General features: G+C 38.7%; 1 protein-coding gene across 14 annotated transcripts in view; it reads left to right on the forward strand.

The window, feature by feature from the left end:
* Positions 1–24419, forward strand: part of CDKL4 (cyclin dependent kinase like 4) — a 48447-nt gene extending 24028 nt beyond the window's left edge. For 5 of the 14 annotated variants that reach the window (XM_070235545.1, XM_023619176.2, XM_070235546.1 and 2 more), the window contains 7 exons: positions 2476–2548; positions 7960–8050; positions 8977–9174; positions 10594–10676; positions 12176–12232; positions 17333–17467; positions 22202–24419. In XM_070235545.1, the coding sequence (XP_070091646.1) occupies positions 2476–2548; positions 7960–8050; positions 8977–9174; positions 10594–10676; positions 12176–12232; positions 17333–17467; positions 22202–22309 (745 nt within the window). In that variant the 3' untranslated portion in view covers positions 22310–24419. Of the gene's footprint in view, positions 1–2475; positions 2549–7959; positions 8051–8976; positions 9175–10593; positions 10677–12175; positions 12233–17332; positions 17468–19701 lie in introns of all 14 variants that reach the window. The other 9 variants (XM_014731191.3, XM_070235553.1, XM_070235549.1 and 6 more) reach the window with 2 other exon arrangements.
* The last annotated feature ends 2687 nt before the right edge of the window (positions 24420–27106 follow it).

The raw sequence follows: 27106 nt of genomic DNA on the forward strand, positions 1-27106 counted from the left end.
TAGGGCTCAAAGTGGCCATATTCTTCTTTCTGCCTTTTATAAGAAACGGTTAAACAATGTTGTCTCAGGTTTGGTTCTAGATAAAGAGGGGAGAAGGATAAAGTTATATCAGAACTCAGTGTAGGAAATAGAAACCACTCTAGACATTGCAAGCGGAAAGAGATTTAATGCTGAGCGTTAGGTACTTTCACAATATTAACACTTAGAAGAGCTGGAGTTAAAGGGCTGCTGCCAGACCACTGATGCCAAGAGCATGCCACCCTGATTGTGATCTGAGACTGAGAAACCGCTCTGGAAAAAACACCTTCATGTACTTGTTGCTGTTTCTCGGCATAGTCCCCAACCTCACATGGGGATGTCTTGTCCTAGCACCATACCAGAGTCAGACATAGGTCATCCCACTGCTCTGTAAGACCAACTACATCTGCATGATCAGTTCAGTTTTTAAAAAGTGATCTAAATATCCAAACTTGATCAAATGTTAAAACAGAGTGATAAGCATGTTTGGAATATTAGATAATTTAAAATTTTTTAATTAAAAAAATCCTTACAATAGACATTTAATAAAAGAACTCTTGTGTTTCGGATTTTTGAAAATATGCAAACCAACAACCCAATCTCTATGAATAGTGTTGAAAAACAAACAATACACTGAGAAAAATTTTTGCAGTCTATGTGTAGTCTGATATACATTGAGTCTTCATAAGTAAATTTTAAAAAGAATAAACAGACCAGTCAAAAAAGTGGTAAAGGGCATGAGCAGGAAATACACAAAAGAAGAAATGTAATGTCCAATAATCCTGTGAAAATTAAAGTCACTAATCATTAATGCAATGCAAATGAAAACCAAAACGAGATCTCTTTTTATTTTAACCAAGATTGGCAAACATAACATTGGCAAAACTGAGTGTTGGCAAGATGATGAGGAGACAGGGACTTTAATGCACAGATGTGTGGTGGGAGTGTAAGTGGCTATAACCCTCCTTAGAGAGGGTAGTTTGGCAGGATGTAAATAGTAAATATGCAGGTGTCATTAGGGGACAGTGATGTGAGCAATGGAAAGACATCAACAAAAACATTAAAAGGAATGTAATTGCTGTAATTTATAGAGATGGTTCCACAAAGTAGAAACTCCCAGACAGAATATGTTACCCAGATCCCCAATTGCCCAATGGAAAATACTTTTCTGTATTTTCCACCTGGAGTGAGGATTCTACAAGGACAAGAAGCTCCCAGCCTCCCATTCTCGTGGGACCTTTGTTCTCCCTGGCCACCCCGGGCTGTGTACCCATCTGCTTGCAGGTGTAACTGTTACAAAACAACTCTAGCACTTGAGTGTTTACCGCCAACATGAGTTGTATGAATTGAAGGACGGTCTTCAAGTATGCCTTTTTTCCTTGCAAAACCAAGTCTCAGATCTACCTGAAGTTCATACCTGCAGGATCAAAATGTAACATGTGGGGACTGGTCCAGTGGCGCAGCGGTTAAGTGCACACGTTCCACTTTGGGTGCCCGGGGTTCGCCAGTTCGGATCCCGGTTGTGGACATGGCACTGCTTGGCAAGCCATGCTGTGGTAGGCGTCCCACATATAAAGTAGAGGAAGATGGGCATGGATGTTAGCTCAGGGCCAGTCTTCCTCAGCAAAAGGAGGAGGATTGGCAGATGTTAGCTCAGGGCGAGTCTTCCTCAAAAAAAAAAAAAAATATATATATATATATATAACATGTGCCTATTGTTGGTCCCAGAAATCCCACTTCTAGAACTTACCCTAAAAAGATAATTGCACAACTGCAATAAGATGGATGATGACAGATATTCATTAAAGCATTGTTTCTAGAAATAAAACTTGGGTCAACCTAACTGTTCATCAGTGGGGACTCAGTAAATTATGATACATCCATATAATGAGATCTTCTACAGGCACTAAAATGTATGTAAACACATTAGTATTTGTACCTCCACGCATGAAATGTTTCTAAAAGAGGCGGGGGAAGTTTCAGAGGATAAAATGGATGATTAGGCAGGTGTAAGAGAGAATTCTTCGTGGATATACTTTTAAAATTTTGAACCATATAAATGTACTTATTTAACAAAGTTAAAAAGTAAATGCAGAGAGAGACAGAAACAGAGATGCCTGAAAGGACAGCCGTTGTAAGTTACCGTGGTTGTTTTGGGGTAGCAAGGTTTGAGTCAACACTTTACTCCTTTATTCTTCTATATTGTTTGAATTTCTGTGATAAGTATGTGTCATTTTTATAGTTGTAAAATTTTCAAATTACTAGAGAAGATTATATAACCATAATGAAAAAATAGTAAAGCAATTTTCTTTAAAACATTCTTTAAAAATATTTCCAAGACACCCCTTGCACTGTGCACGTTGGCCATGACAAGCCCCACCCATTCCAATTCTATTCCCAGCCCACTCTTGAAAACCTATCCTAGGAGTTTTCATCTCCTTTTTTTTTTCTCCCCAGAGTTGCTGATGGAGTGATCAAAAGCGTATTATGGCAAACACTTCAAGCTCTTAATTTCTGTCATAAACATAATGTAAGTAACATTTTCTAATATATTTGTTTATTTCTTCATGATGACTCTTTTCTTCTAAAACGCTCAGAGATCTATGTAGAGCTAAAGCTGGAGGTAAGAACAAGAACAAGTAAGAACAAAGTAAGAACAAGAAGAGCAAAACAAAAGGAAGTTACAGAAGATGAGGAAAAGCCATTCACGGCCCTTTCCAATTTCTGTAAGAATCAAATTACTATTCCGTATGAATTAAAAGCTTGGATAAACTTAATGTTTCTTTTTGCCGCAGTACTAATGATTCGTATGATTATTTTTAAATTGGGTGAGAATAAGTTTTCAGGATATGGGTAGTGTAATCCACCATTGGCGTTTGGTTTTATTTTGTTTTTATGTCTCTTAAGTCTTTTATTCTATAACAGTCTTCCTCCCTCTACCTTTTTAAATGATTTTTCCATCATTAATTTTTTAGAGCCATGGTTCTCAAACTTGAGCATGCATCAAAATGCCCTGGAGATCTTGTTAAGACACAGTTTGCTGGGCCCCACCCCCAGTTTCTGATTCCATAGGTCTGGGGTAGGGCCTGAAAATTTGCATTTCTAACATTTTCCCAGCTGATACTGAAGCTGCTGGTCCAAGAACCACACTTTGAATACTACTATGTTATAGAAATCATTTCGGCTCATTGCTTCCTGTGTGAAATTTAACTTGTTCTTTCACACGTATTTCCTATAAATCGATATTTATATCCAGAGGCTTGATCATATTCAGGTTCAGTTCTTTAGACAAGAATTCTTCATGTATAGTGCTATACACTTATTGCGTCAACATCATGAGGCATATAATGGCTAGTTGTCCCACTTTTAATAATCTTAAAATAGATTAGCAGGTTCAGGAGGTATTAGTTTGATCCCCTCCATTATCAATTTCTTTGTCAACCTTTTCACTTGATGGTTTTAGCATCCATAGATGATTATTGCCTATATCTAGTATTTCATTAGGGTTAAAAGATGGTGGTTTTCTAATTCTGTTATTCCTTCCATATTTATTAATTGTAATTCAATGGATAAGAATCTCATGGACTCTGCCTACTGTAAAATACAGTAAGATAAATATCTCAGTACTCAGAGTGATGAGTTGGTTTCTTAGTAACCTCCAAGAGTGAACAATGAAGGGTTTTTCAGGGGTGTAGGACATCATTGTAAACTTACAGATTTTATATTATCTGATGCATTTCAATCCTTTGCGATCATTTTTCTCTCTGATGAGCAAATTGTCCCATCTTAGGCTGGTGGGAGCTTCTCTAAATTGGCTCCTGGGTTCTTGTGCTATAATAATAGTTTAAAAAAAATAACTCTAGACCTTTTGAGTTGGTGCCTACACAGAGGCAGTGCTGAGGCAAGGAGACAGACCACCATATGGTCGATTTTGATTCCAGCAGAATGTCTATCATAGTAGTCTAGGATTGCTGAGAAAGAATGCAAGGTCATGGAACTAAATTTCAATACTTAGGAGAAGCTTCCTTTAGTTTTAAGAAAGGCAGTGAAGTTTTTGTTAGTATAAATCAGAAACTTTTATTTTCTATTAATAAAATATAGAGGGCTATTGTTCACAAGATATATAAACCTGTTTTTCATGATGCAAATTGTGCTTTCAAATGCTTACTAAACATGATGCTGAATTGGATTCACGTCTCTGTTGCTTTCCACCATGCTATGGGAGGTATTAAAATTCACCTAAGGGTGCTGCAGGAGGTTTATGAGTAGTTAAAATGATTTTTTAAAAATTCTGTTTACCGTAAGCATTTGTACTTTATCCGTATATAAGCAGACACTTTCCTGTGCACTACATTATAACCTGAATGCAATGTCCGTGGTTTACTTATCTTTGTATCTCTTCAATGCCTAACATAGATATTTTTATAAAAAGATGCTCAATAAATATTTATTGAATAACTGCATGAATGAATAAATGAATCAATCAACCTACCTGCCTACCTGATTGTGACAGTATTTCCAGCAGACCCAAACATTATTGTAGCTCAATGCAACGGCACCATTTCTCTGCTTGCAGCAACACATTCTGTACCTTATGCTTTAAAATATTGAAAACCGGGGCTGGCCCCATGGCCAAGTAGTTAAGTTTGTGCACTCCGCTTTGGCGGCACGGGGTTTGGCCAGTTCAGATCCCGGGTGTGGACATGGCACTGCTCGCCGGGCCATGCTGAGGCAGTGTCCCACATAGCATAACCAGAGGCACTCACAACTAGGATATACAGCTATGTACCAGGGGATTTGAAAAGAGGAAAAAAAAAAATTTAAAATATTGAAAACCTCCTATTGATAATCTATGACCTCTACTAAAAAATGGATAATTTTTCAGACAAACTTCCCTCTTTTAACATGGAAACCACTTCTGAACTCTGGTTATCTCATTTTCTTATGCTATGGTAAGCCTTTGTGTATGTGTCTTTTTATTTTATCTATTAACTAAAATGCATGCAAAGGAAAAAGATCTAAATCATATATAAGCTATTCCAATAGTACATCTAAAACGTTTATACTCTCCTTATTTTTAAAGGAACCCTCACGATACTCTCAAAGACTAGAAAGAGCAATCTGACCCAATGCTGCTGCTGAAGATTCACAGCTTTCAGCCTGTACAGATCATGACTACCTTACATCCAGGGTGGCAATCCTAACCAAGACAAGGAAGGTTAAAGTAGAAAGGGATCAAGACCTTGCTACTCGAAGTGTGGTTCATAGAGATCACCTGGGAGTGCGCTAGAAACGCAGACTCTCAGGCCCATTCCAGATCTACTGATCAGTATCTGCATTTTAACAATATCTCCAGGTGATTCGCGCCACCATTAAATTTTGAGAAGCACTGGACTTAATACCTACTCATTCTGTTCTTTTTTGCCCTATAAGATTGCAAAGTGAGGTAATTAAAGTGACCCATTTAGCATTGTCACGATCGATTTTTATATATTTGATGTATTGATTAGAGAAAAAGAACTTCATCTCAAAATGACAAAACTACAGTGACCTCCAAGATAGGAGTGTGTCAGGCTGCAAATCCATCTTCACCTTGTGGATATTAATGTTCCGGTTGTCAAGAAGGAGGTCTCTTCCTTCTCTCATGAGTATCCATTTATAAAGCTCAAAGAGTATCCATTTCTCACATAATGGAAAACTATTGTTCAGTCAGTCTATATAGGAAGGAATTTCTAGTGTGGAAGTTTCCAGAGATGATTCTTAAAGTTAAAGGTCAGGTTTAAAATGCCATGAATACCTCTTCTTGCTGGCTTGTGAGCCAGTAAAAATGAGATTGTACCTCAGCCACAATAACCCAACTTGAGCAATATTTGCTAAAGGCTGTGTTTAGAACCGAAGTTTATTAAAATTCTCCTGTTACACTGACTTGCAAGTTTCTTGTTCTTTGGTGGAAAATAAGGTGATTGCAAGAGGCACTGCAGAATTTGCACTGGGTGTGGCTTTGCAGTGGAGAAAGTGAATGCTGTGTGTCTGAGTGTCCTCTGCCCTCCATGCTCTGTTTCTTACCGTTCCAGTGATTTTTTTACTCTTTCTTTCTTCAATATCCCGTCCCTCTTTATTAGTAGGTTCTCTTACCTGCACCTACACCAATATGTTTTTCTGTTTCTTTGGGACACATCAGTACTTCACTTAACTTTGTGTTTTTTGTTTGGAAAATAAGTTGCTGTAAATTTCACATGGATTTGCATTAGATCCAAAAAACATATTTAAATAGGCCAATAGACGGGTATCAATGTAAGTCCATTTACTTGGTAATGCCACCAAAATCCAGAAATTATAGAATTTGATGCAAACTCATTCGAGGGATATAATCTGCTCTTATTAAATCACCAACTATTATAAGTGAGGAGACTCAGTGTTTATAATAATTATAGTTTCATAAATGTGTTGCCTAAAAGATAGGATAAAACTTTGCTGGTTTATATTACAACAATGTATTTTTAAAATTTAATATCTAAGGCCTTTGCACTTTGAAGAGGCCTAAAAAGGGTTCTAACTGCTGGTCATACAAATTATAAAACAGTTGACAGTAATTGATACTAAATAGAAACAAGCTTCTATTACCAGTGCCAATTTTGTGACCTGAAATGAATTTAGGGTTCAACATTTTCTCTTCCTAGAGAGCTATTATAGAAGCAAAGAAAAATTATTTCAGAATGGTCAATTTGACAGGAATACTTAAAGGGACTGACAGCACAGCAGAGACATGAGGCGGGAGCTGATTATTGTGACGCTTCTCCAGAGACTGTCAGTGACCACCTGCAATCACAGGATTCTGCGAGGACGAGCTAATTCGTGCAAAAGGGCTTTGAAAAGTGCTGAGCTCTGCAAGGGCCGAGCTGTTGAAGAGGAGCTACATCGTTTTTATCTATTTGCTTGTTTGGAGGGAGGATAAACTGGAAAGCTAAAGTTCTGAAGATAGGGCCTGAGTTGTTTTCTCCTGGGGCCTCAACAAAATGGAATCGCCATGTCTGGGATAACAGTGAATGAAGCTCACTCGGCCTGCCTTCATCCACGCCCCCAGCATAGCCCTCTCATGTCAGGCAGGGAGCATCTGCTTCAGGCAGGGTCATTTGGATGATGCAGCAAACTGTAAGGTCTCTACGTATAGAAGGCCAATGGGAGCTTCTCTGAGGTGAGAATGCCTCACAGTGGTGTCCTGCTGTCCCGGGAGGGACTCCGACAGCATTGTGTGGTCCTCTCTCAGGAGGGCTGCTAATCATTCCAGTAGCTCACTGTTGAGGAAATAGAAGTGACACTTATCCCATGTGGCCAAAAGCTTTGGTATCTCTTGATAAGTAGGTGACCATCCATCCCAGCTTACTCAGGACAGTTGTGGTTTGTGCCTGTTGTCCTGGCATAATTGTTAATAGAGCTCCCTTTCACACATCCTGATTTGGATGATAAATAACATGGTGATTCTAGTGTTAAGTGAGTTTTGTTTTCTGTTGTCATTCAAATGTTTTTCCAGTTTCTCAAATCTACAGTACTTATTCAACCGAATTGTGATTCTTGGGTGGCAAGCGTTATTAGGGGTACTCTGGGTCTAATCTCATTCAGAGTTTTACCTCTTACAGTTTAAATAGGGCCCAATAAAAAGTGAAAGAAATAATTGTATGATACTCTTTTCTCTAAAAAAAACAGTTTTCATATCCAATAATTATAACTTCTTCACTACCATAGCAACATTTTGATTTTTTGCTCTTGGTATGATAAGATTTACAAGTGAAAAATTGCCAATTTAAGCTCTTTTAGAAAAATGCAGGAAAACCATATTTGTTTTTATCTCACAGGCTATGTTTATCATTTAACTAGTAGTTAATGTTCATTATGCTTTGTCATTTTGACGGCTCAGAAAAATAATCAAACATTATCTTACAGTGTATTCACAGAGATGTAAAACCTGAAAATATTCTAATAACTAAGCAAGGAATAATCAAGATCTGTGACTTTGGGTTTGCACGAATTCTGAGTAAGTAGCAATTTTTTACTAACTTATCCAATTGAGATGATTATGAAATGATATAGTTAAAATCTTACTTTAGATGTTGAACATATGCTAAATGTTATATTGTTATTATTCAAAAATGAAAATCTCACTTTAACCTTTTAGTCAGTACATTAGTTCACACTTCAACTCCACACCATCCAAGTAGAATTTATTGGATGTCACATTAGTGTGCTTTGCCTCATCGGAGAGGAAAAGAATTATAATATGCATTTCTGCTCTTCATGCACTTGTAATCTAAAGTAAAAGAAACAAAGAATATTGCAAGATGATTGGCAATAAAGTACTAAAGAGAAGGTGCACACGGTTCCCTGGAGGGAGATATTAATGTAGGCTAGAGTGGTTGTAAAAAATTTCATGGAGCTGGTGAGACTAGAAGAGTAAAGTGAAAATTAAAGAGAGGGTTCAGAGACAGTGCTGAGAAAAAGCAAATCATCCCAGACAGGGAGAAACTAAAGGGAAAAGGGGACAAATAATTATTTCTCCCTGAATCTAGAACTGTGCAGCAGGCAAAAACATGTATTAACAAGATACACATTGCAAGGTGGGTGTGTACATAATTGGTATCCTGATAGACCCAGACACAGGTGACTTGACAACACATTTGAAATTTGGTTTAGACTTGAAGTTACACCACAAAAATTCTCATTACCCTCCTCCTCTGTTTGGATTATATAGATGTTAACTAGCTAAGGGACCTTTGGAAGTTGAATTGACTATCAAGTGCACAGTGTAACTGTTGACTTGATTAGTGCCTCACTGCATTAACTGTTAGGAGTATCGTGGCCTCTGAGAGTTATTGAAACTTGCCTAAATGCCTGTCCTCCTCCTGAAAGTAGTTCGTATGTTGGGAGAATGTGATCCACCTGATCTGATTGACATATTTGCAGTTCCAGGAGATGCCTACACTGATTATGTCGCTACAAGATGGTACCGAGCTCCTGAACTTCTTGTGGGAGATACTCAGTATGGCTCTTCAGTAGACGTGTGGGCTACTGGTTGTGTTTTTGCAGAGCTCCTGACAGGCCAGCCACTCTGGCCTGGGAAATCAGATGTGGACCAACTTTATCTGATAATCAGAACACTGGGTATGAATTGCATTTTATTACTTACAGAGTTGCTAAATTGTTATGTAATAGCATGTCATTGTAAGGAACAAGAGCTTTCTTGCTTCTCCAAAGTGCTATTCAGGTTGATGCCAAAGCCCAACCCTTTTCTCAATCTGTAGAGCCGTAACTCCTCTCAGTGAGGAGTTTTCAGATGCCTTCCGAGTCAAGTCAATTAGCCTTGGAATAAACTGTACATTTACTTTCCGTATTGGGCTAAGATAGTGATAAGGTGTGAGTCAGCTGCATAGAGCTAGCTAAGAGATATTTGATCAAGTGCAATTTCTGACCACATAAAAGAGGGGTTTTCCTCGTTTACTCTAGACCAGAGATCAGCAAACTTTTTCTATAAAGGACCAGTTGGTAAATATTTTAGGTTTTGCAAGCTGTACAGTCTCTCTTACAACTCCTCAACTCTGCTCTTTTGTGTAGTACTTAAGAATTTACGAATTACTTTCACACACATCTCCTTCAGTCTTAAGAAAAGCCGATTAAGGACATTATAACAGTTTCATTGTGCCTCTTTTACACATGAGGAAACAAGCTCAGGGAGCTTCCATGACTGGCCTAAAGTCATACAACCAGTTATGTGCAGAATAAGAATGGGACTCAGCCTCTCTTTCATGAGCTTTCATCCTGTGTCAGTCAGCCTCCTCAGCAGTTGTCTACTTCCACCTTGTTGGAAGGGAATATAACCCAAAAGCTTGGCAGCAGCGTTACTCCAGCAGCATAGATGCAAAGAGAGTGATACATGTACACACAGATGAGGCTTGTTAAGTCCTTCCCACAGCTCTCCATGGCTGCTGGGCAAGGGAACTATTGCCGTCTAATCGGATGCAGTTCCCTGTTTGGTTCTAACCCATTCTTCTGGAGAATTCTGCAGCATGAAAAATGTGGGGTAGAGTAGCACTACAGGCCACACCTTAAGTGCGTATTGTTTGATTGATTTCCTAGAAGGAAATTTACGTTAGGCAGATGATAGACAGATTTAAGTTCAAATCCTGGGTCCATCACTTAATAACCGTGTGACCTTAGACAGGTTGTTAAATCCCTGGGTCTCAGTCTCCTCATCGGTACAGTGGAGATGAAAAATAGCAACTATTGTGAGATGGTTGTGAGCTTACATGAGATCATGTGTGTAAAGGCCTCAGGACCATTTTCTTACCTCCTTTTTTGGTGGAGGCTGAATGGCAGACTAAGCCACATGTGGCCAAGAGAGTTGCATGGGAGAACTGAGCTGTCAAAAAAGGCACGTTTTCGCAGTGACCCACTCCTCCCAAGTCTGGAGGGAATGACCAGGCTCAGTATTTCTTTCACATCTGGACCTCAGAAGTTAACCATTTAAAGACTGTATTCTTTTTACTAAATTTATCATGAGTTAACGTGGTTTGTATTTTACAGGAAAACTAATCCCAAGACATCAATCTATCTTTAAAAGTAACCAATTTTTCCATGGCATCAGTATTCCTGAACCAGAAGACATGGTAAACTGCTCGATTTTAGATGTTTTATTATTTGTGTTGTTACTTTCTTTAAAGGGGTAGTCATTTCTATGTTAATATTGTGCTTTTGGTTCATGTTTTCCTTATGACACACTGACACAGATTGAAGAAACTATATAAAAATGACATAAAATGAACCAGGAAAATACTTTAAAAGTTTACTTCCTCTATCTATTCAAAGATTAACTTAATGTTAAATTTGAAATGAAAGTATATTTAGTTCCATACATAAATACTTTGATCCTTTTACTCAAAACACTTGAGTACCTTTCCCTGAAATAATTTTCTCATAAATAGTACTCACTGTAGTCTTCTTTATTTTGAAAAAAATGCATTCTCTATTTTTTTCACCTGTGAAACAAAGCTCAAATCAATAAAAACCATTTCTTCACAACGTATATTTTCACATGGAAGGTCATTCTACAAAATGGTCCTCACTGTGTTCAAATCAAAACTCCAAACCACAGTGATCACCTCTGTGTGCTTGCTGAGGTCTTCACCTTTCTTTGGGAATGTATCAATGACCACTTGACCCGTTACTTTCTGTAGACATTGATTTCCTGTCTTTGTTACCCAGGTTTGGACTGTGATCTTTAAAGCTCGATATGGTCTAGATTCTGCCTATAGAATAAAAGCACTGTCAGGAGAGGCGTGTGTCCACCCTTAGGCTGTGTTGGAGCCAGAGTGGTGGAGGGATGGGGAAAGCCTATAAAGTCAGATCACAACTTAGGGCACATGTGAACAATCGGAGGTTCAGATGGTCCCAACTATCTCTAGACACTCTGCTTATTTTAAATTGATTAATTCATATAATACCTTGATTTATATACTGGATTTCTTTTTTATTATATTTGTTAAAATATTATATTTATTAAAACTTTTAACAAATATAATAAAAGATTAAAAGTTGAATTACAAGGCTAGAGGTTGAATTACAAGAGTATTTATATACAATGTTCAATTTAAAGAATAAAATACAACAGATTCACATGTACCTGCTGCTGAGTTAAGGAAGAATATTGCCATTGTCTTTGAAGCTTCCCCCTCCCCATGTACCCCTCCTCAATCCCATCCTCTGCCTTCATTACTGTTCTGAACTTTGTGTTTATCATTCTATTGCTTTCTGTAGTGCTCTTACACATATAGTTATATATTTTCATTAATACTCAAAGCATCTCTATAAGTAGGCCAGGCACACATGATAGTACTGTTGTAGGATTTCAGAAGGAGACATTTGGAACCCACGTTATTAATCATCAATTTCAAGACATTGTGAAGTTAAGAAAATAACTCCAGTTTTTGTCTTTCAAACCTTTAGCTATAGTGTAATATTATATAAAACTATGATTTTTAAAATCTTTAAAAGGAATTATCTAACCTACTAGGAAGTCTTTCTCCAAAGTGTTCTTATTACTAATATATTAAAAATATATGTTACTCTGTTGTTACGTGACATTGAAATTCTTTATTTTGTTTTCTAGGAAACTCTTGAAGAAAAGTTCTCAGATGCTCATCCTCTGGCTTTGAATTTCATGAAGGTACTTAAGAATGAATTATAACCATTATTGACTGCAAATTGTAATGACTGAAGCTGGTAACTCAGGGAGGGGTGGGCAATAGATCACATAATTCCAAGATAGGATATAGCTATTGAAAATGATAAACAACTGTAAAATAGTTACAGTTAAAGGAACATTAGTGATGTAAGCAGTAATCGTTCTAGCGTATCCATTAAAATTAGTAGAATACGAAAGTATAATTAGAGTTTGCTATGATGAATACTATTACTTGTTTTGCATTCATTAGGAAATTTGACTAAGTCAGTGTATTCGGACTATGGAAATTTATAAGGAGGAACGTACTCCTTAAGTTTGAAGGTCTAGAACTGTACTATCCAATGTGGTAGCCACTAGCTACATGCTACTATTAAGCACTTGAAACATGGCTAATTAGAATTAAAATGTACTGGATTTCTATGAAAATTACTATGAAAAAGACTATAAAATATTGCATTAGTAACTTTTAAAATATTAATTACATGTTGAACTGATAACATTTTACATATATTGGGTTAAATTTTAAATTATTGTTTTAAAAACTAGAAGACCAGGGAAAGTCAGAGCCATGCAGACAGTAGATATAGCCCCTGTACCAGGCCCCAACGAGATAGTCAAACAAAGGACAAATTCTAATAAACAGCAGAAGAAACTCACCTATGACCAGTCTGCCATTTGTGCTTGGCCAGCTGAGACCATGCTAGAAGGTTTGACTCTTCCATCCAGTGTGGATACTGAAAATCCTTAGGGAGATAGGGATGAAGATATCAGTAAGGGTATCTATCTTTAATAATCAATGAAGTTCTGTCTATAGCAGTAGTTTCCAAACTTCTCATCAGAATCACCTGGGAGTTGTTTGTTTTGTTTTGTTTTGTTTTTGAGGAAGATTAGCCCTGAGCTAACATCTGTCACCAATCTTTCTCTTTTTGCTGAGGAAGACTGGCCCTGAGCTAACATCTGTGCCCATCTTCCTCTACTTTATATGTGGGATGCCTGCCACAGCATGGCTTGACAAGCGGTGTGCAGTTCTGCATCCAGGATCTGAACCAGCGAACCCCAGGCCACCAAAGCAGAACATGCAAACTTAACTGCTGTGCCACCAGGCTGGCCCCTATGACCTGTGAATTTTTTAAAGATACGTTCTAGTATCTAACCTCAGATTTATAGAAGCAGAATCTCTGTGAACAGGACCTTGGAAGTTGTATCTTTAGACATCCCCTTAGGTGTTAATGATAAGCATCCCAGTTTAAAACTCATCTGATCTAGAAGGTGGACCCTAGATGACCCTGAGTCAACTTTGTAGACCAGCCTTTGTACTAGTGCTGGTCACTGCCAAGGTGCTCTTCAGGGTTCTGGATTCCTTCAGTCTGAGTCCTCCTGAGACTGGGAGGCTGACACCTCTGAGCTCTCAGGCTGCCCTTACCACTGCTCCACTGGACCTCAGCTGCCTTCTGTCTGTCTCGCTGCTCTGACCTGCCTTAACCCAGCACTCTGCAGGCCCTGCCTGAAAGTCCAGTTCCCCAGTCTTATTCTGGACAGGTTGTTCTGAACCGTTCAATTTAGTAAAACCTCAGGGGACGGGGCAGGGAGGGAGGTGTATTTCAAGTACTGCAAGTCCAATCCATTCTCAGGTAGAGGCCAAGGCTTCCTCTGGTTACTCCTCCAACTAACCAGAGAAGAGACTTCCTAGAAGGCAACTCAAGGGCACGAAAACTCCAAGGTATAGGACAAACTCCCTGTCCTCATCTCCAAAGGTGAAGTACCCTGTTGGCCTGCCCAAGGTTCTGGATGAAGCTAGTTTTTTCACTCAACTACTTGGTTTAGACTTATAATGTTTGACCTCAAACCCAAGAATTCTCTCAGTGCATCAAGGATTGTGCTCTTCCATGGGCCACACCCGGTCTTCTAGACTCCTGCCCCATGTTAGATGAAGGGAGGCTTTCTTTCACTAATTGCAATTGAGACATCCCTAATGACAAATAAATACCAGATAGCTACCATAACAGGTGTTATCCCATGGGCCTGGGCCATAATCTAAGCAGAGAACTGCTCAAGTGGGTGAAGTGCTATCCAAGGACAGTGCTAAGGATAGTGGTGGCATGCAGTGCCAATCTATGGCAGATTTTTTTTTTCTCTTCATTGGGTTTCAAATGAGACAATGGGCACAGTATTTATTTTTTATTACTCATTTGTCTTCATAGACATACCATCCTATCACTGTATCAGTTTAATCTGGTCATCAGGGGCCAGCCCCATGGCCGAGCGGTTAAGTTCGCACACTCCACTTTGGCAGCCCAGGGTTTTGCCAGTTTGGATCCTGGGCACAGACCTAACACCGCTCATCAAGCCATACCGAGGCGGCATCCCACAGAGCAGAAATAGAGGGACCCACAACTGGAATATACAACTATGTACTGGAGGGCTTTGGGGAGAAGAAAAAATAAGATTGGGAACAGATGTTAGCTCAGGGCCAATGTTTAAAGAAAAATAAAAGATTAGAAATTTACGTTTTAATCTGGTCATCAAGAAGAAGATTGTAGACTCTTGGAAATTGTAATAAAGGGCTTTCTGTGAAATCTGAAGTTTCAAGAAAAGGATCCTTACTTGGACTTTGCAGTTCCAATTTCTCATCCACCATCTTAAAAACTTTTCCCAGGTTAGAAGGATTCTGATCAGGGAGCAGCTCTGAGAATTCATCAGCCTCTTGCTGTCTAGAAAGTTATTGATCCAGGCAGTCGAGGACTCAGAAGCCTCAATTCCACCCAGTTCATCCCAGTGCTCTTAAAACTAATCAAGCAGGACATTGTTCCAGCGCAGGCCCCAAGGAGCAGCTCAGCATAAGCAGACTCTTCCTAGAATCTAAAAATGCTCTTCAAAATAAAAACCCATAGGTATTTAATGATAGACTAGGTTTCAATATGTTGGAAACCCAAACAAGGAGTTGAATGAATTCAAGATATATTTGGAAGTAAAAAAAATATATTTAGTTATGATTTAGGTCTGGGGAGTGAAGTAGAGGAGGGTGGCACAGATGAGCTGTCTGTGTCAGTTACTGGCGCTGGCATAATCAAATGTCAAAATAAAAAACAGAAATTTGTTCTCACAATTCTGGAGACTAGAAGTGTGAAATTAAGGTGTTGGCAGGGCCGTGTTCTCTCTGGAGCTTTTAGGAGAGGATCCTTCCTGGCCTCTTCCAGCTTCTGGTAGCCCAAGGCGTTCTCGGGCTTGTGGCAGCAGAGCTCCTGTCTCTGCCTCTGTCTTCACATGGTGTTCTCTCTGTGTGTCTGTCTGCATTGTCTTCCCTCTTTTTATAAGGACACCAGTCATATTGGAGTAGGGCCCACCGGTATGACCTCATCTTAACTAATTATATCTGCAAAGATGCTGTTTCCAAATGTGGTCATATTATGAGGTTCTGGGGGTTAGGACTTTGACATATATTTTGGGGGAACACAGTTCAATCCATAAGAATGACCTTACGACAAAGAAGAGATGTTAAGTAGGCCAATGCATATGTGGGTCTGGAGCTCAAAGGAGAGGTCTGGACCAGAAATATACATGTGGAAGTCTCTGGTAAACCTTGATAATTGAAGCCATTGAGTATCAGTAAGATTAACTAGAAACTTAGAACAGATGAGAAGAAAGGGGAACCTAGACCAAGCCTTGAAGAATTCTACCCAACCATCGTGGAGAAGAAGGTAAACTAGCAAAGGCTGGTTTGAAAAGGAGTGGCCAGGAGGTAGGAGGAAGGAAAGGGAGGCCTGAGAGAAGCCAAGTGGAGAGTTTCAAGAAGGAGGACGTGGTCAGTAGTGTCTAACACTTTGAGATGAGATATCAAAATACCTACGGGATTTAAGGATATGGAAGTAGAAGTCAGAGGTGTGAATAGCAAGAACCACTTAAGTGGAACGATAGAGGCGGAAGCCAGAATGAAGTGGTGAAGTAGAGACTACCGCAGTGTGTATTCAGAATAGTCTTTGTGTCCTGGTTGTAGTCCTGACAGCGTTAGGGTTTGAGAAGATGGATTCCCAATAGCAGCTAGATTTAATTATGGCACAGATCATTAATTGTGTGTGTGTGTGTGGGGGGGTGATCTGCTTGGAGCAGGTGGTAGCTGTGGAAGGACAGTTGAGTCTATGCTGAGCAGGGTTGTTTCTTGAAGAACAGGACCCATTGGACACCTCTCTGAAGGGCAGGTGAGATGGCTTAGGGGCAGTCAGTGTTTGTTCCCAGGGATCTGAGAGATCTGAGATCAGCTGGGATTAGGGAGGAACAGACACTACAGGGCAGCCCAGGCAATGCAATTATCTGGACACCTGAATGCCTCAAACAGAGTCTGTTATGTTGATGAACTTTACTTCTCACAATCATAAGGCAAGAAATTTCAGATCTCTTGTGCTGGTGTACTAAGTCTGCTCTAATTCTTTATGTATTGTAATCTGTCTTTCTTCGTGGGAAAAGCCCCATTCTCTGGTCAAAAATTATCAGGGCTTCTTAGAGAAAATCTTTGTGTCAATACTGCACAACTGCTGCTCCCCACTCTCAGAGACAGAGCTAGAGGCTTCTAATAGCCTCTAATATAAAGAGTCATAATGCCCCCTTTTACTTTTTGCCTCTAATTATTCTTATATGAATATATATTCCAATTTTCCCAGATTGGGACACAGATTGCTGGGCTCCACCCCCAGTGCTTTTGATTCATCAGGTCTGGGGTTGGACCCAGGAATTTGCATCTCTGACGCGTTCCCAGGTAATGCTGAGGTCGCTGGTCCCAGGATCACTTGGAAGAGTCCTACAAACTGTTTGCTTTGACAAGTAATGGAGAGATGTCATTGATGCACATACCTGATCCACTTGAAGCCCCTTTCAGAGTCATTGAATGTTCAGTTTCACCCTCAAAACATTTTGGAGTGGCAAAAGAAAAGCAATCCAGTTATTAACTAGTTCCAAGTACTTGATAATATACAAACTTGAAGATTTTCTAAACTCATATTTGCTCTAACAAGTTATTATTCAGTTTTGGGGCACGGTAACAAGAGGCCCCTCTTTTAATATCTTGTTTGCTTTTCTCTTCTTCCAAAGGAATGTCTGAAGATGAATCCAGATGACAGATTAACCTGTGCCCAACTTCTGGAGATCCCCTACTTTGATTCTTTTCGAGAGGACCAAATTAAAAGAAAAGCACGTAATGCAGGAAGAAACAGAAGACGTCAGCAGGTACCTCGGTTCAAAAGTTAAAGTGATATAAAAATGATTCTGTTTTTCCTTTTTCTACCTTTCAAAGTGAGACTAGGTGGACACCAAGACCTCTTCTTTGCACTGGTTTAGCTGTATTTGTTTATCTTAATAAATATTGATGATTGATATAATAAAACCATGAAACTATGAAAATATCCAGATTGTTGCAAAAATCTTTTTCTGAATACACTTGAATCAAATTATCGTATGATTTCTTGCTACACTGATTGGCTATCCCATCTGCCAGATCATGTACCCAAAATACAACTTCACACAATACAATTCTGATTACAACAGGACTGAGCTTGACCGGCACTACCGAGGAATCCCACTGCCCCTCCGTAGCCTCCAGACGCACAATAAAGGAAACTTGACCTTCTGTCTTTTCACCCATGTGAAAAGCACCTAAGTCTGCCTTTCCTAGGCTTCTCCTCAAAACCAAGGACAAGCTCTGGCCAGATATTAAGACATGAAACTCAGATAAGTGGGAACCATATCCTATTCTAAAATGTGCCGATATTGCAGAATAATATGATGACTATGACCAACATTGATTCTGCAGTTTATTAGGTGACTACCCTTTACTTGATTTGTGAAAACTTTGAAGTTAAAATATAAGTTCAATGGAAGTAGGTTTGTTTGGTTTGAGGGTTTTTTTCTCATCTTGTATCCCTGCACCTAAAACCGTGTCTAATACACAGAAGGTACTTAATAAACATTCAAGTAAATAGATGAGTATTGCTTATTAATAAGCCAAGATGATAATTTTCAATTTATCCGACTGACAATCGTCCCATTTTGTGTTTGCTTAATCCTGCACCTTTGATCTACTTTGTGGTCATTTATCTTCTCCTTAGCATGTCTACCATAAAGGAAGAAAGCAGTCCTCTTTTTCAACCTTTTGATAGTTAAAATAGATGTTTGTTGGGAGAGAAAGATCAAATTAATCAATAAGTTGAAATGTTAAGATGATTTCTGTGTATCCAAAATCTCTGGGTATTTCAGTTTTTATTACATAGGCCATTTTACCTTTAACTGTTAAAAATTACATGTTTGCAAGTCAAGCCCAATACAGTATACTTAAATAACCAAAAGATTAGGCTTTGTTCTAAGCCTAGATAAGGCTAAGGCAGCAATTTGAAATACAGTGTGGATCATGTGTAAAAACTCTGTCCCCTTAACAACATCTCACCAGCTTCTCTGACTTTGGCTGGAGGAGTGAACAGCAGCCCCGTTCCACCCTGCCTCTTGGTCCCCCAGTCCCTTTCCACCACACTCTCCTAGAGGTCCGTGGGGGTGCTGCTCTCCCAGTAAGTCTCCAGTTCGTGGCTTCCCACTCTTTCCTTAATACTTTGCAGCCCAGCTGATACAGATCAGGGATTTCACAGAAGGGCTTCCCAAAGACCCAAGACAGCAGAAGGAAAAGAAACACAAGAGCAACATGCACCTAGATAATCTCATTTCCAAAGATTATGTCATGTTATCTGTCCTTAGTCAACTGCGTCCTGTCCACCTCTGTATGGTGCCCCACCAGGGCACCCCCACAAGACCATGCCTGAACACTTTCCTCCAGCAGGTGAAGTCCCCGGAGAGGAAGGCCGAGAGGAGGACAGGGATGTCTTTCAAGTTCTGATTTTCTTTCCGAGCACACACCTCTTTTCTAGACATTCTACCATATGAGAAAATAAGCTAAAAATTCAGAAAGATCTTTTCATTCAGAGTGGTTTCCCTTTGTGAGTCCAAATTTCTACCTAGATCTCTGCTTCTAGATCTCTGAGTGGATGACCAACAATTTCCTTAAGACTAAATACTGTTTAAAATTGATAGTATAGAGGTTTTCAATCTTTGCCGTTCTGCCAATATCCTAAGATTAATACCTAAGAATTTGAGATGGGTAGAATGAATATAAACTCTTGGAATTATTGTTTAATAGCTGGTGGGCATCTTTTAAACACTACCTACTCAGAAATGAGTGTATTAAGATAATTCATAGTACATCTATGAGAATTTGAGAATAAGTAATAGAAGCTAATTTTTAAGTATCAGAGGATCACAATTTTTTGGTAAGGTAACCCTGCTTAATTTTAAAATTGATGTCTTTTGACATCTTTGTACCATCTACATCCTTTTTGTTTTACCTCCTTTAAATCAAACTGTACAAATAGGAATTGTTTTCAATTTACTTTCTTATTTTTGTCTTGTTCTACTATTAGAATCAACTGTTGCCTCTCATACCAGGAAGCCACATCTCCCCCACACCTGATGGAAGAAAACAAGTCCTCCAGTTAAAATTTGATCATCTTCCAAACATTTAGGAAAATGTTCTTTCAAGTGGAAAGTAATTTAATATGTACACATTTTTGTACAAGAGAGATAGGAATTCTCAGGGTTTCAAATGCAAATGAGCCATATGAAAATTAAGATGCCTTCTAGAATTGTTTTGCTCTGATCATTACTGATTCCTCTGCCCGTGCTTTCTATATGCCAACTTTATCTTTTAGAACATTTTCTTTAAATGTTATAAAGTCTCAAACTGTACATATGGAGGAGACATTTTCAATTTCATCAGAGCAGCCCCTCTTGAGGCAATTTATATTGAGAATTTGTGGGCTTATACTTTGATTTATGAAAAAGATTTGCATATATCATCTTGCTACAGCTGACCACATAATGTTGTAGAACAATATCTGATAGCTTGCCTAGCTATTGTTTGCGTAAGGAATGACGTTATGTTTCTGCATTTTAATTCACTCTTACTGTAACCAGGTCTGTTGAGCAGTGCTGGTATTGTATTCCGTGTTTTTATATTGGTGTGGGAAGGGAATCTTGAAATGTCATCTAGATTTATCCCTTGATTCTAGGGCAGACTCTACTTTCTCTGTCTCATGAGACATTGACGATTCTATTTTTAAAGCTAGCTGGAAAAATTCGATACATTTGCATAGCAAATAGTGAGTGAACTATAAGAAATCACCATCCTCATGACGTAATGCCCTAGGATAATTGACTGCTGACTCTAATGCTGTTTTCTATTACATCATGGTTCTTTATCTCCCTTTTCCCCTCCTGGCAAAATCATCTCAGTACCTAAACCTGTCCTCCTGGGTGTGTTTTCCAAATTGTTCATCGTCAACACTCTCTTCTAAACATTTGCATCCATAGCCTCTATAAACTTGTGCAGCCCTAAACTTGTGCATCATGATCAGGTCAGGTTTGTAAACACTTCTGAGAGCAGGAAGATTATCTTTCAGTTAACTTCATTTTGTGCCTCTTACCAAAAAAAGAAGCAAACAAAACACCTTAGTAGGTGAGCCGAATTTACATTGGGCTATTTTCCAAGTAAACTTGACATACACACATACATATATACATATGTATAAATATGTATTTATAATGATAAGCTTTGAAGCATCATAGTAGATGCCTTTTATCCCAGACATCTAAGAATGATGCAGAATGTCTGAAAGTACTTTTAGTTTGCTAACAGGGAACTTGTGTAAAATAACAGCACGGGGGCTGTCTATCACTGTCTGGCATAAAGGCACAAAATAATGATGTTCCTGTTAATAAATATTAAGATTTTTTCATTAACTCTTTTCTGCTCCTGGGTCTGGCATTCTCACCTAAATGTTGTCAAATTTTGCAAATATGCATAATTCCAGAAATTCTTTGTATCTAGCCCCAGGACACCAAACATAAATTGTTATAAGAAAACACGGTAACACCTTATGCCCATCTCTGAAAGTCTATTGGACTTACAAACATGGCTGTGTAAACTTGCAGAGAATCGCATTTAGTTACTTGGGAGCATCTCTTTACTAAGGAATTACGACATCTACACAGCAGATCCTTACTCACTGGAAGGACATTTTAAGTGGGCTTATTTTGCCATTTAACATTCTTGGGGTGAATATAAGCTGCTAGGGTCTTTTTATTTTCATCTTATTATCAAGAATATCCCTCTTCAGAATTGTATATTTCTTGCATTTTTGATAAGATGATACCACAGGTGCAAGGAAAATGAGAAGCAAAAGATAAAAGGCACCTTTTAGATTTCTTTTTAGCTTTCATAGTGTTTTTATCACTTAAGGCTTCTTATTGCCAAACCACTCATGCTGCCCCAGCTCTCCAAAATTATATATTATGTATATAATACACACACACATGCAGAAATTAAGATGACAGCCCAAGACTCCATTATCCATTTTGTAAATGTGCTTCAAACAACGATGGAGTTTTTGGCAGCGTGACTCTCTTCCCTTATTTTTGCTTACATTTAAGAATCAATTCAAACCAGCATTTCTCTCTCAATTTTTTCCCTTAAATCCACCAGTTAGGTATCACCGGGGAGGGGAGAGGAGAAGGCATCTAATGCTTAGAAAAGTGTTCTGCTGCCATATTACCACAAAGGAAAAGAATCTTCTGATGACATTGGCATACTTAACTTTCCCTTGGGGACCCAGGCCATGGAGTGCTGCCGCCTCAGTCACTCAGGCGCACAGATCTCAAACCGCAACTCTTTTCTCTTTCGAGTGCATAGTTCCCACCTCTGTACTGCAGATCCCCTTGCGTTTCTCAGCCACATGGAAGACAGTTGCACTTCAGTGTCTAGGACCCACGTTATGTAATGACTTTTGTAAAACTTAGCAAATAGTCTTGACCCAGGCTCTCGACAGAAGCCCACGTGATTCTGTAACCATGTGTCTCCCCTAGTTTCTGGCTTGCCTGGGACTGGTCTCACCAGCGCTGGCTTTCAAGCTTCTACATTTACTCATACAGCTCTTTCCTGATGCTTGTCCGAATACTGCGCCGTCACAGTGAGGGACGCCGCCTGAATACTCCCTTCTCTCCACCTCGAGTGACCTCGTCGCGCCCTGGTTTCCCAGACTTTCTACACACACCTACAGGAGAATCTCCGAGCAGTTCTCTTTATTTTGCAGAGCACTTTACAGAGAATTAAAAATGCAGACTTGACTTCTTGGTGCTCCTGCTGCTTCTTCAGGGAAGAAGGAAATACCCCACAGAAAAGGACATTTCATTAGTCCCATATCGGACCTGTTTGCTTGGACTCTGATTTCTCTGTTTCAGTCCTGCTGATACTTAACTGTAATTGTTCCAATTTGCCCCAATAACAAAACCCTTGTAGGGGGTCACTCTTTGAAGCTTATTTTAACTAGACTGAATCATTAAAAAGTTGTGTTCAAGAAGCTTTTGAATGCTTTGGATTAGGGAGATGATTGAGTAAAGGGTAAAAACAAAGCTCTCAGGCAGGGGATGAGAGGTATGCAGAGAAGATCTCCCCTCTTCTAGGTTAGTCATATCCCTGTTCTTCATTGCTCGTGCAGATTTCCTAAACTACAAGGCATAAGAAAATGAATACATTATTTTGACAAATTTTTCAATTCTGAAAATGTTTTATGGTTCTTTAGCTTACTTGCCATAGAATTACAATTTTTCAAAAAGATGGCACTTTCTTAGTCATTTGTCACCACCAATGATTTCCAATTCTGGTTTTAGAATAACTTGAATGGCACAGAATTATTTAAAAAAAGTTTTTTTTAATTAAAACATACTACCAGAAGAGGAATGATCCTAAAATACGAAAAACAGTAAAATCTTGAAAAAACTGGAGGGTCAGTGTAAGGTATTAGCTGAATCACATGTATACAGATTTTTAATGCATATAGTTAAGACATAGAGATAAAATGCCACTCATAAGCTAAAGTAACGTTCTGGGTATGTGTGTGTATGTTTGTTTTCTATTAAAATCACTAACTCAACAAGGCTTGCAATTCTCTGTGTAGCCTTGTTACAACGTGTAATTTTCTCTGCCTTCATTTTCTCATTTGTAAAATAAGACAGTAGATAAGCTAGATGATTTCTAAGGCTCCCCCTCAGCTCTAAACTTGCGTGATTCTCTGTAGTACATGGTGTTTGTGTCCTGGACATAACTCCCACTAGAAGATGCTTTCTCAGATTGATTAACAATACCAAGATGAATTTTGGTGGTTATGATCTAGCCAGGAGCCTGGAGATCTCTGTCTCTCGTTTTCTCTCTCTCTTCTTCCTTGCTTTCACATGGACACAAGCACACACAACTACCCCCTGCTAGTTGTATCAAGTCAATAATAGTTTACAGACAACCACCTAACAGAGGTTAAATTTTATAAACGAAAGTGGATTTTAAAGCTAATTATCACTAGAGTTTTAATTAATGTAAATAAAACAGGTGTGCTTTCAAAATGCAAAGTAATATGTAATCATTCTTTGACGTTTTAATCTAACTCTAATTAACTTGGAAATGACACATATGCTGTGAAATACTAATTTAAGATATCCATTAAGGCAAAGAACATTCAGTACATTTCTAACTTCAATAAAACTTTTAGCAGTTTCAGTAAATGATAACTTAATGGAATTCTACAAATATATCTGAATTGTACACTTTTTATATTTCAGCAGCAGGGAGTCAGGCCCAGTTAACCTTGTATTTAATTCATAATTTACTTAAACTGAGAATTGGTTATCCTACTTAACAGGCATATAAACGACTTGTATTTCTAAAGTTAAACTTTTTCTTTTCTGTTGTGAACACTAGTCACTGACCACCTCCCTAAATATTGTCACATTGAAGATGCTGTGTCTACTTAGGATTTTAGAACATATCTGTATAGAAGCAGGTCTATTTAAAATCACGTGAAATTACAGCTATATTTTGATTAGCATTTGATAATTAGCATACTGGCAATTTATACTAGAAACAATTCACTACATAGCGATTTTAGTTGTATTATGTTAAATATACATAATATTTTTTAAATTTAGCTTAGGATATTTAGAAAACCTAAGTATGGGATTAAATACTCTGGTGACTTTATATTTGTGCGTATAACTTAATGTTCTTAGCTTATTTTAATAAAAATAAGAAATATTTTCGTCTCCTAATTTCTGTTCAACTCGGCTATTAGTTCATTATCCATTACTTTGTGTTTAAGTGAGAAAAACTGTCATCTTCATATATAACTTCTAGAACTTGTTATTTCATTTCCTATCAGTTGGGACATCTGAACAGCTGACATGGCAAACTATTCTTTTTTGTGCCTTGGGTTGGCAATTTTTACAAATGGAAAAACCAACAAAATCTTTTTCAGCTTGACTGGCTAGCAGTTTATCCCTGAGAATATCTTTACAACTTTGAGGCTGTAAGATTCCTTTTCTTTCAATTCATCAAAATATTTCCCTGCCCTTTATAATACTCAAACTCCAGGCTATCACAATAGAGTCTGTTGTAGGTTTAAAAAGGTAAAAAGGCTCAAGACCAGACTTAGACTAATGATAGAAAGAGAAAAACAATAAGTAAAATAACGAATGAGGGAAAAACAGTAAGTAAAATAATGAGTGAGGTCACTTTAAATATGCTTCAGTTCTTTTATTTTCTTTTGAACTAACCTTTCTGCTTTTGTAATTTTTAAGATTTTTTTTAATTGTTTTTATTTTTCTTTCTTCTCCCCAAAGCCCCCCAGTATAGAGTTTTGTATTTTCAGTTGTGGGTCCTTCTAGCTGCGGCATGTGGGACGCCGCCTCAGTGTGGCCTGATGAGCGGTGCCATGTCCACGCCCAGGATCTGAACCAGCGAAACCCTGGGCCACCAAAGCAGAGCATGTGAGCTTAACCACTCGGCCACGGGGCCAGACCCTGCTTTCATAATTTTTAATGGTGCTTATGTTTGAAAGAGTATAGTTGATTATTTCTACTGGTGAGTGACTGCTACAGTTTCCTCCATCCTGCATCACTTTTACAATGACACTTTGCCACTCCTCTTATTGAGAGGTGAAGTCTCCCTCCCTCCTCGCCCAGTGTCCTGTGGCTTCCTCAGATGCAGCAGAGGTGCAACTGTGCCATTTCTGGACGTGGCTCTTGAAAGTCCTGGCTGCTTCTGCTTTCTCTCTCTGGGGGAGCCAGCCACCATGCTGTAAAGAAGTTTGGACTAGACTACTAGATGATAAGATACCACTTGGAGAGAAAGAGGCTGCTGGAGGAGCACCAAGGGGCCAGTCATGTGTGTAACACCTTCTTGGACCTTCCAACTCAGTGCAGCCACCAGCTGAATGTTGCCAAATGAGTGTCCCCTGCCAGCATCAAGTAGAACAGGATAACTGCCCAGCTGAGCACAATCAACTCACAAAATTCTGAGAAATAATAAATCGTTGTTTTCAGCCACTGCATTTTGGGATGATTTGTTATGCAGCAGGAGATAGCTGAAACAGAGTATGTTTTTAAATTGCATACCATTAGAGTTGAGCAGCATATTCTCAAACTATATGCATATTTAAAGTAAGGCGTAGGGTCTGATGTTATTTAACCTAGAACTGAAAATACACACTAGGGAATCTGAACATCATTCTTCCCTGCTACCCATTGGCCTCTGTCCTTGGATCTCATTTATCTTAGTCAAGGCTGCTATACTTCCAAGAGGGAAATCATTTTCTAATAAAACACATGTAACCACCCTGTGAGGGAAGTCTAAAGCACCACAGCAAAGAAATGGTCTAGACCTTGTATCTTACCAACTATATGAACCCATTCTTGCTAGAAATTACATGATTACTTCACAGTAACCTAGGAAGAAATTTCCTTCTTTTTGTAAGAAAAATATTCACAACAGTGTTAAATAACTGGATAGGTGCCAGGCCATTAGTTTTCTACCTTTTGCCCAAAAAAACAGTCAGTTTGGGTCTTGATGGGTGTTTTTTAACCAGTGCTCCTCACTCACCCTCCCGTTCACCAAACCTCAGCTAGTGATCATCTCCTGTGCTCTTAGAGAAAAGACTAATCTAATCACGCTAAATGAGCTTCTTCTCACAACCAAAGGGTCTCTAGCCCTTTTGAGAATTCAGAACAACTGGTGCCGTTGTCTTTTCACACTTTCCCTCTTTCTCTGTCAACTGGAAAGACACACCAGGGGTCAGATTTTGGCTTTGCCACTTACAGGTTATGATCTTTGATCATCAGTGTCTTCAACTCTAGGATGAGAATAATGACACCTACCTAAAATGAGAATTTTAACACCTGAGGTTGTTAAAAGTATTAAATAAAACAATTATGTTAATATGCTTTCTAACATAAAGAGCTGTATAAGTATTACTTTTATTACCCTCTAGAACTTTTTTAATATATTGACTTCTACAGTTAATAGATGATCCCTTGAAAGAAAGCCATAGAATTTTTAAATATAGTAGTTGCCATGTTTGCTCCCAAAGAAGTGTGAGACCTCATCCTACTCAACTGCTCATATCTTCCATTTGGTGGCTTTTGCATTTTCATCATGAAAAGGCTCTTAGCTTCTAGCAAACAAAAATGTCCAGTTTTTTTGGAGCCAGCCCTGTAGCCTAGTGTTTAAATACACACACTCTACTTCAGCGGCCCAAGTTCACAGGTTTGGACCCTGGGCGTGGACCTACACCATTTGTCAATGGCCATGCTGTGGCAGTGACCCACATACAAAAATAGAGGAACACTCTATTTTTGGCTCAGGGTGAATCTTCCTCAAGCAAAAAAGAGGAAGATTGGCAACAGGAGAATCTTCCTCAGCAAAACAAAAGTTCAGTTTTTCTTATA

Source organism: Equus caballus, chromosome 15 (genome assembly GCF_041296265.1).
Source record: "Equus caballus isolate H_3958 breed thoroughbred chromosome 15, TB-T2T, whole genome shotgun sequence".
Taxonomy (NCBI): Eukaryota; Metazoa; Chordata; class Mammalia; order Perissodactyla; family Equidae; genus Equus; species Equus caballus.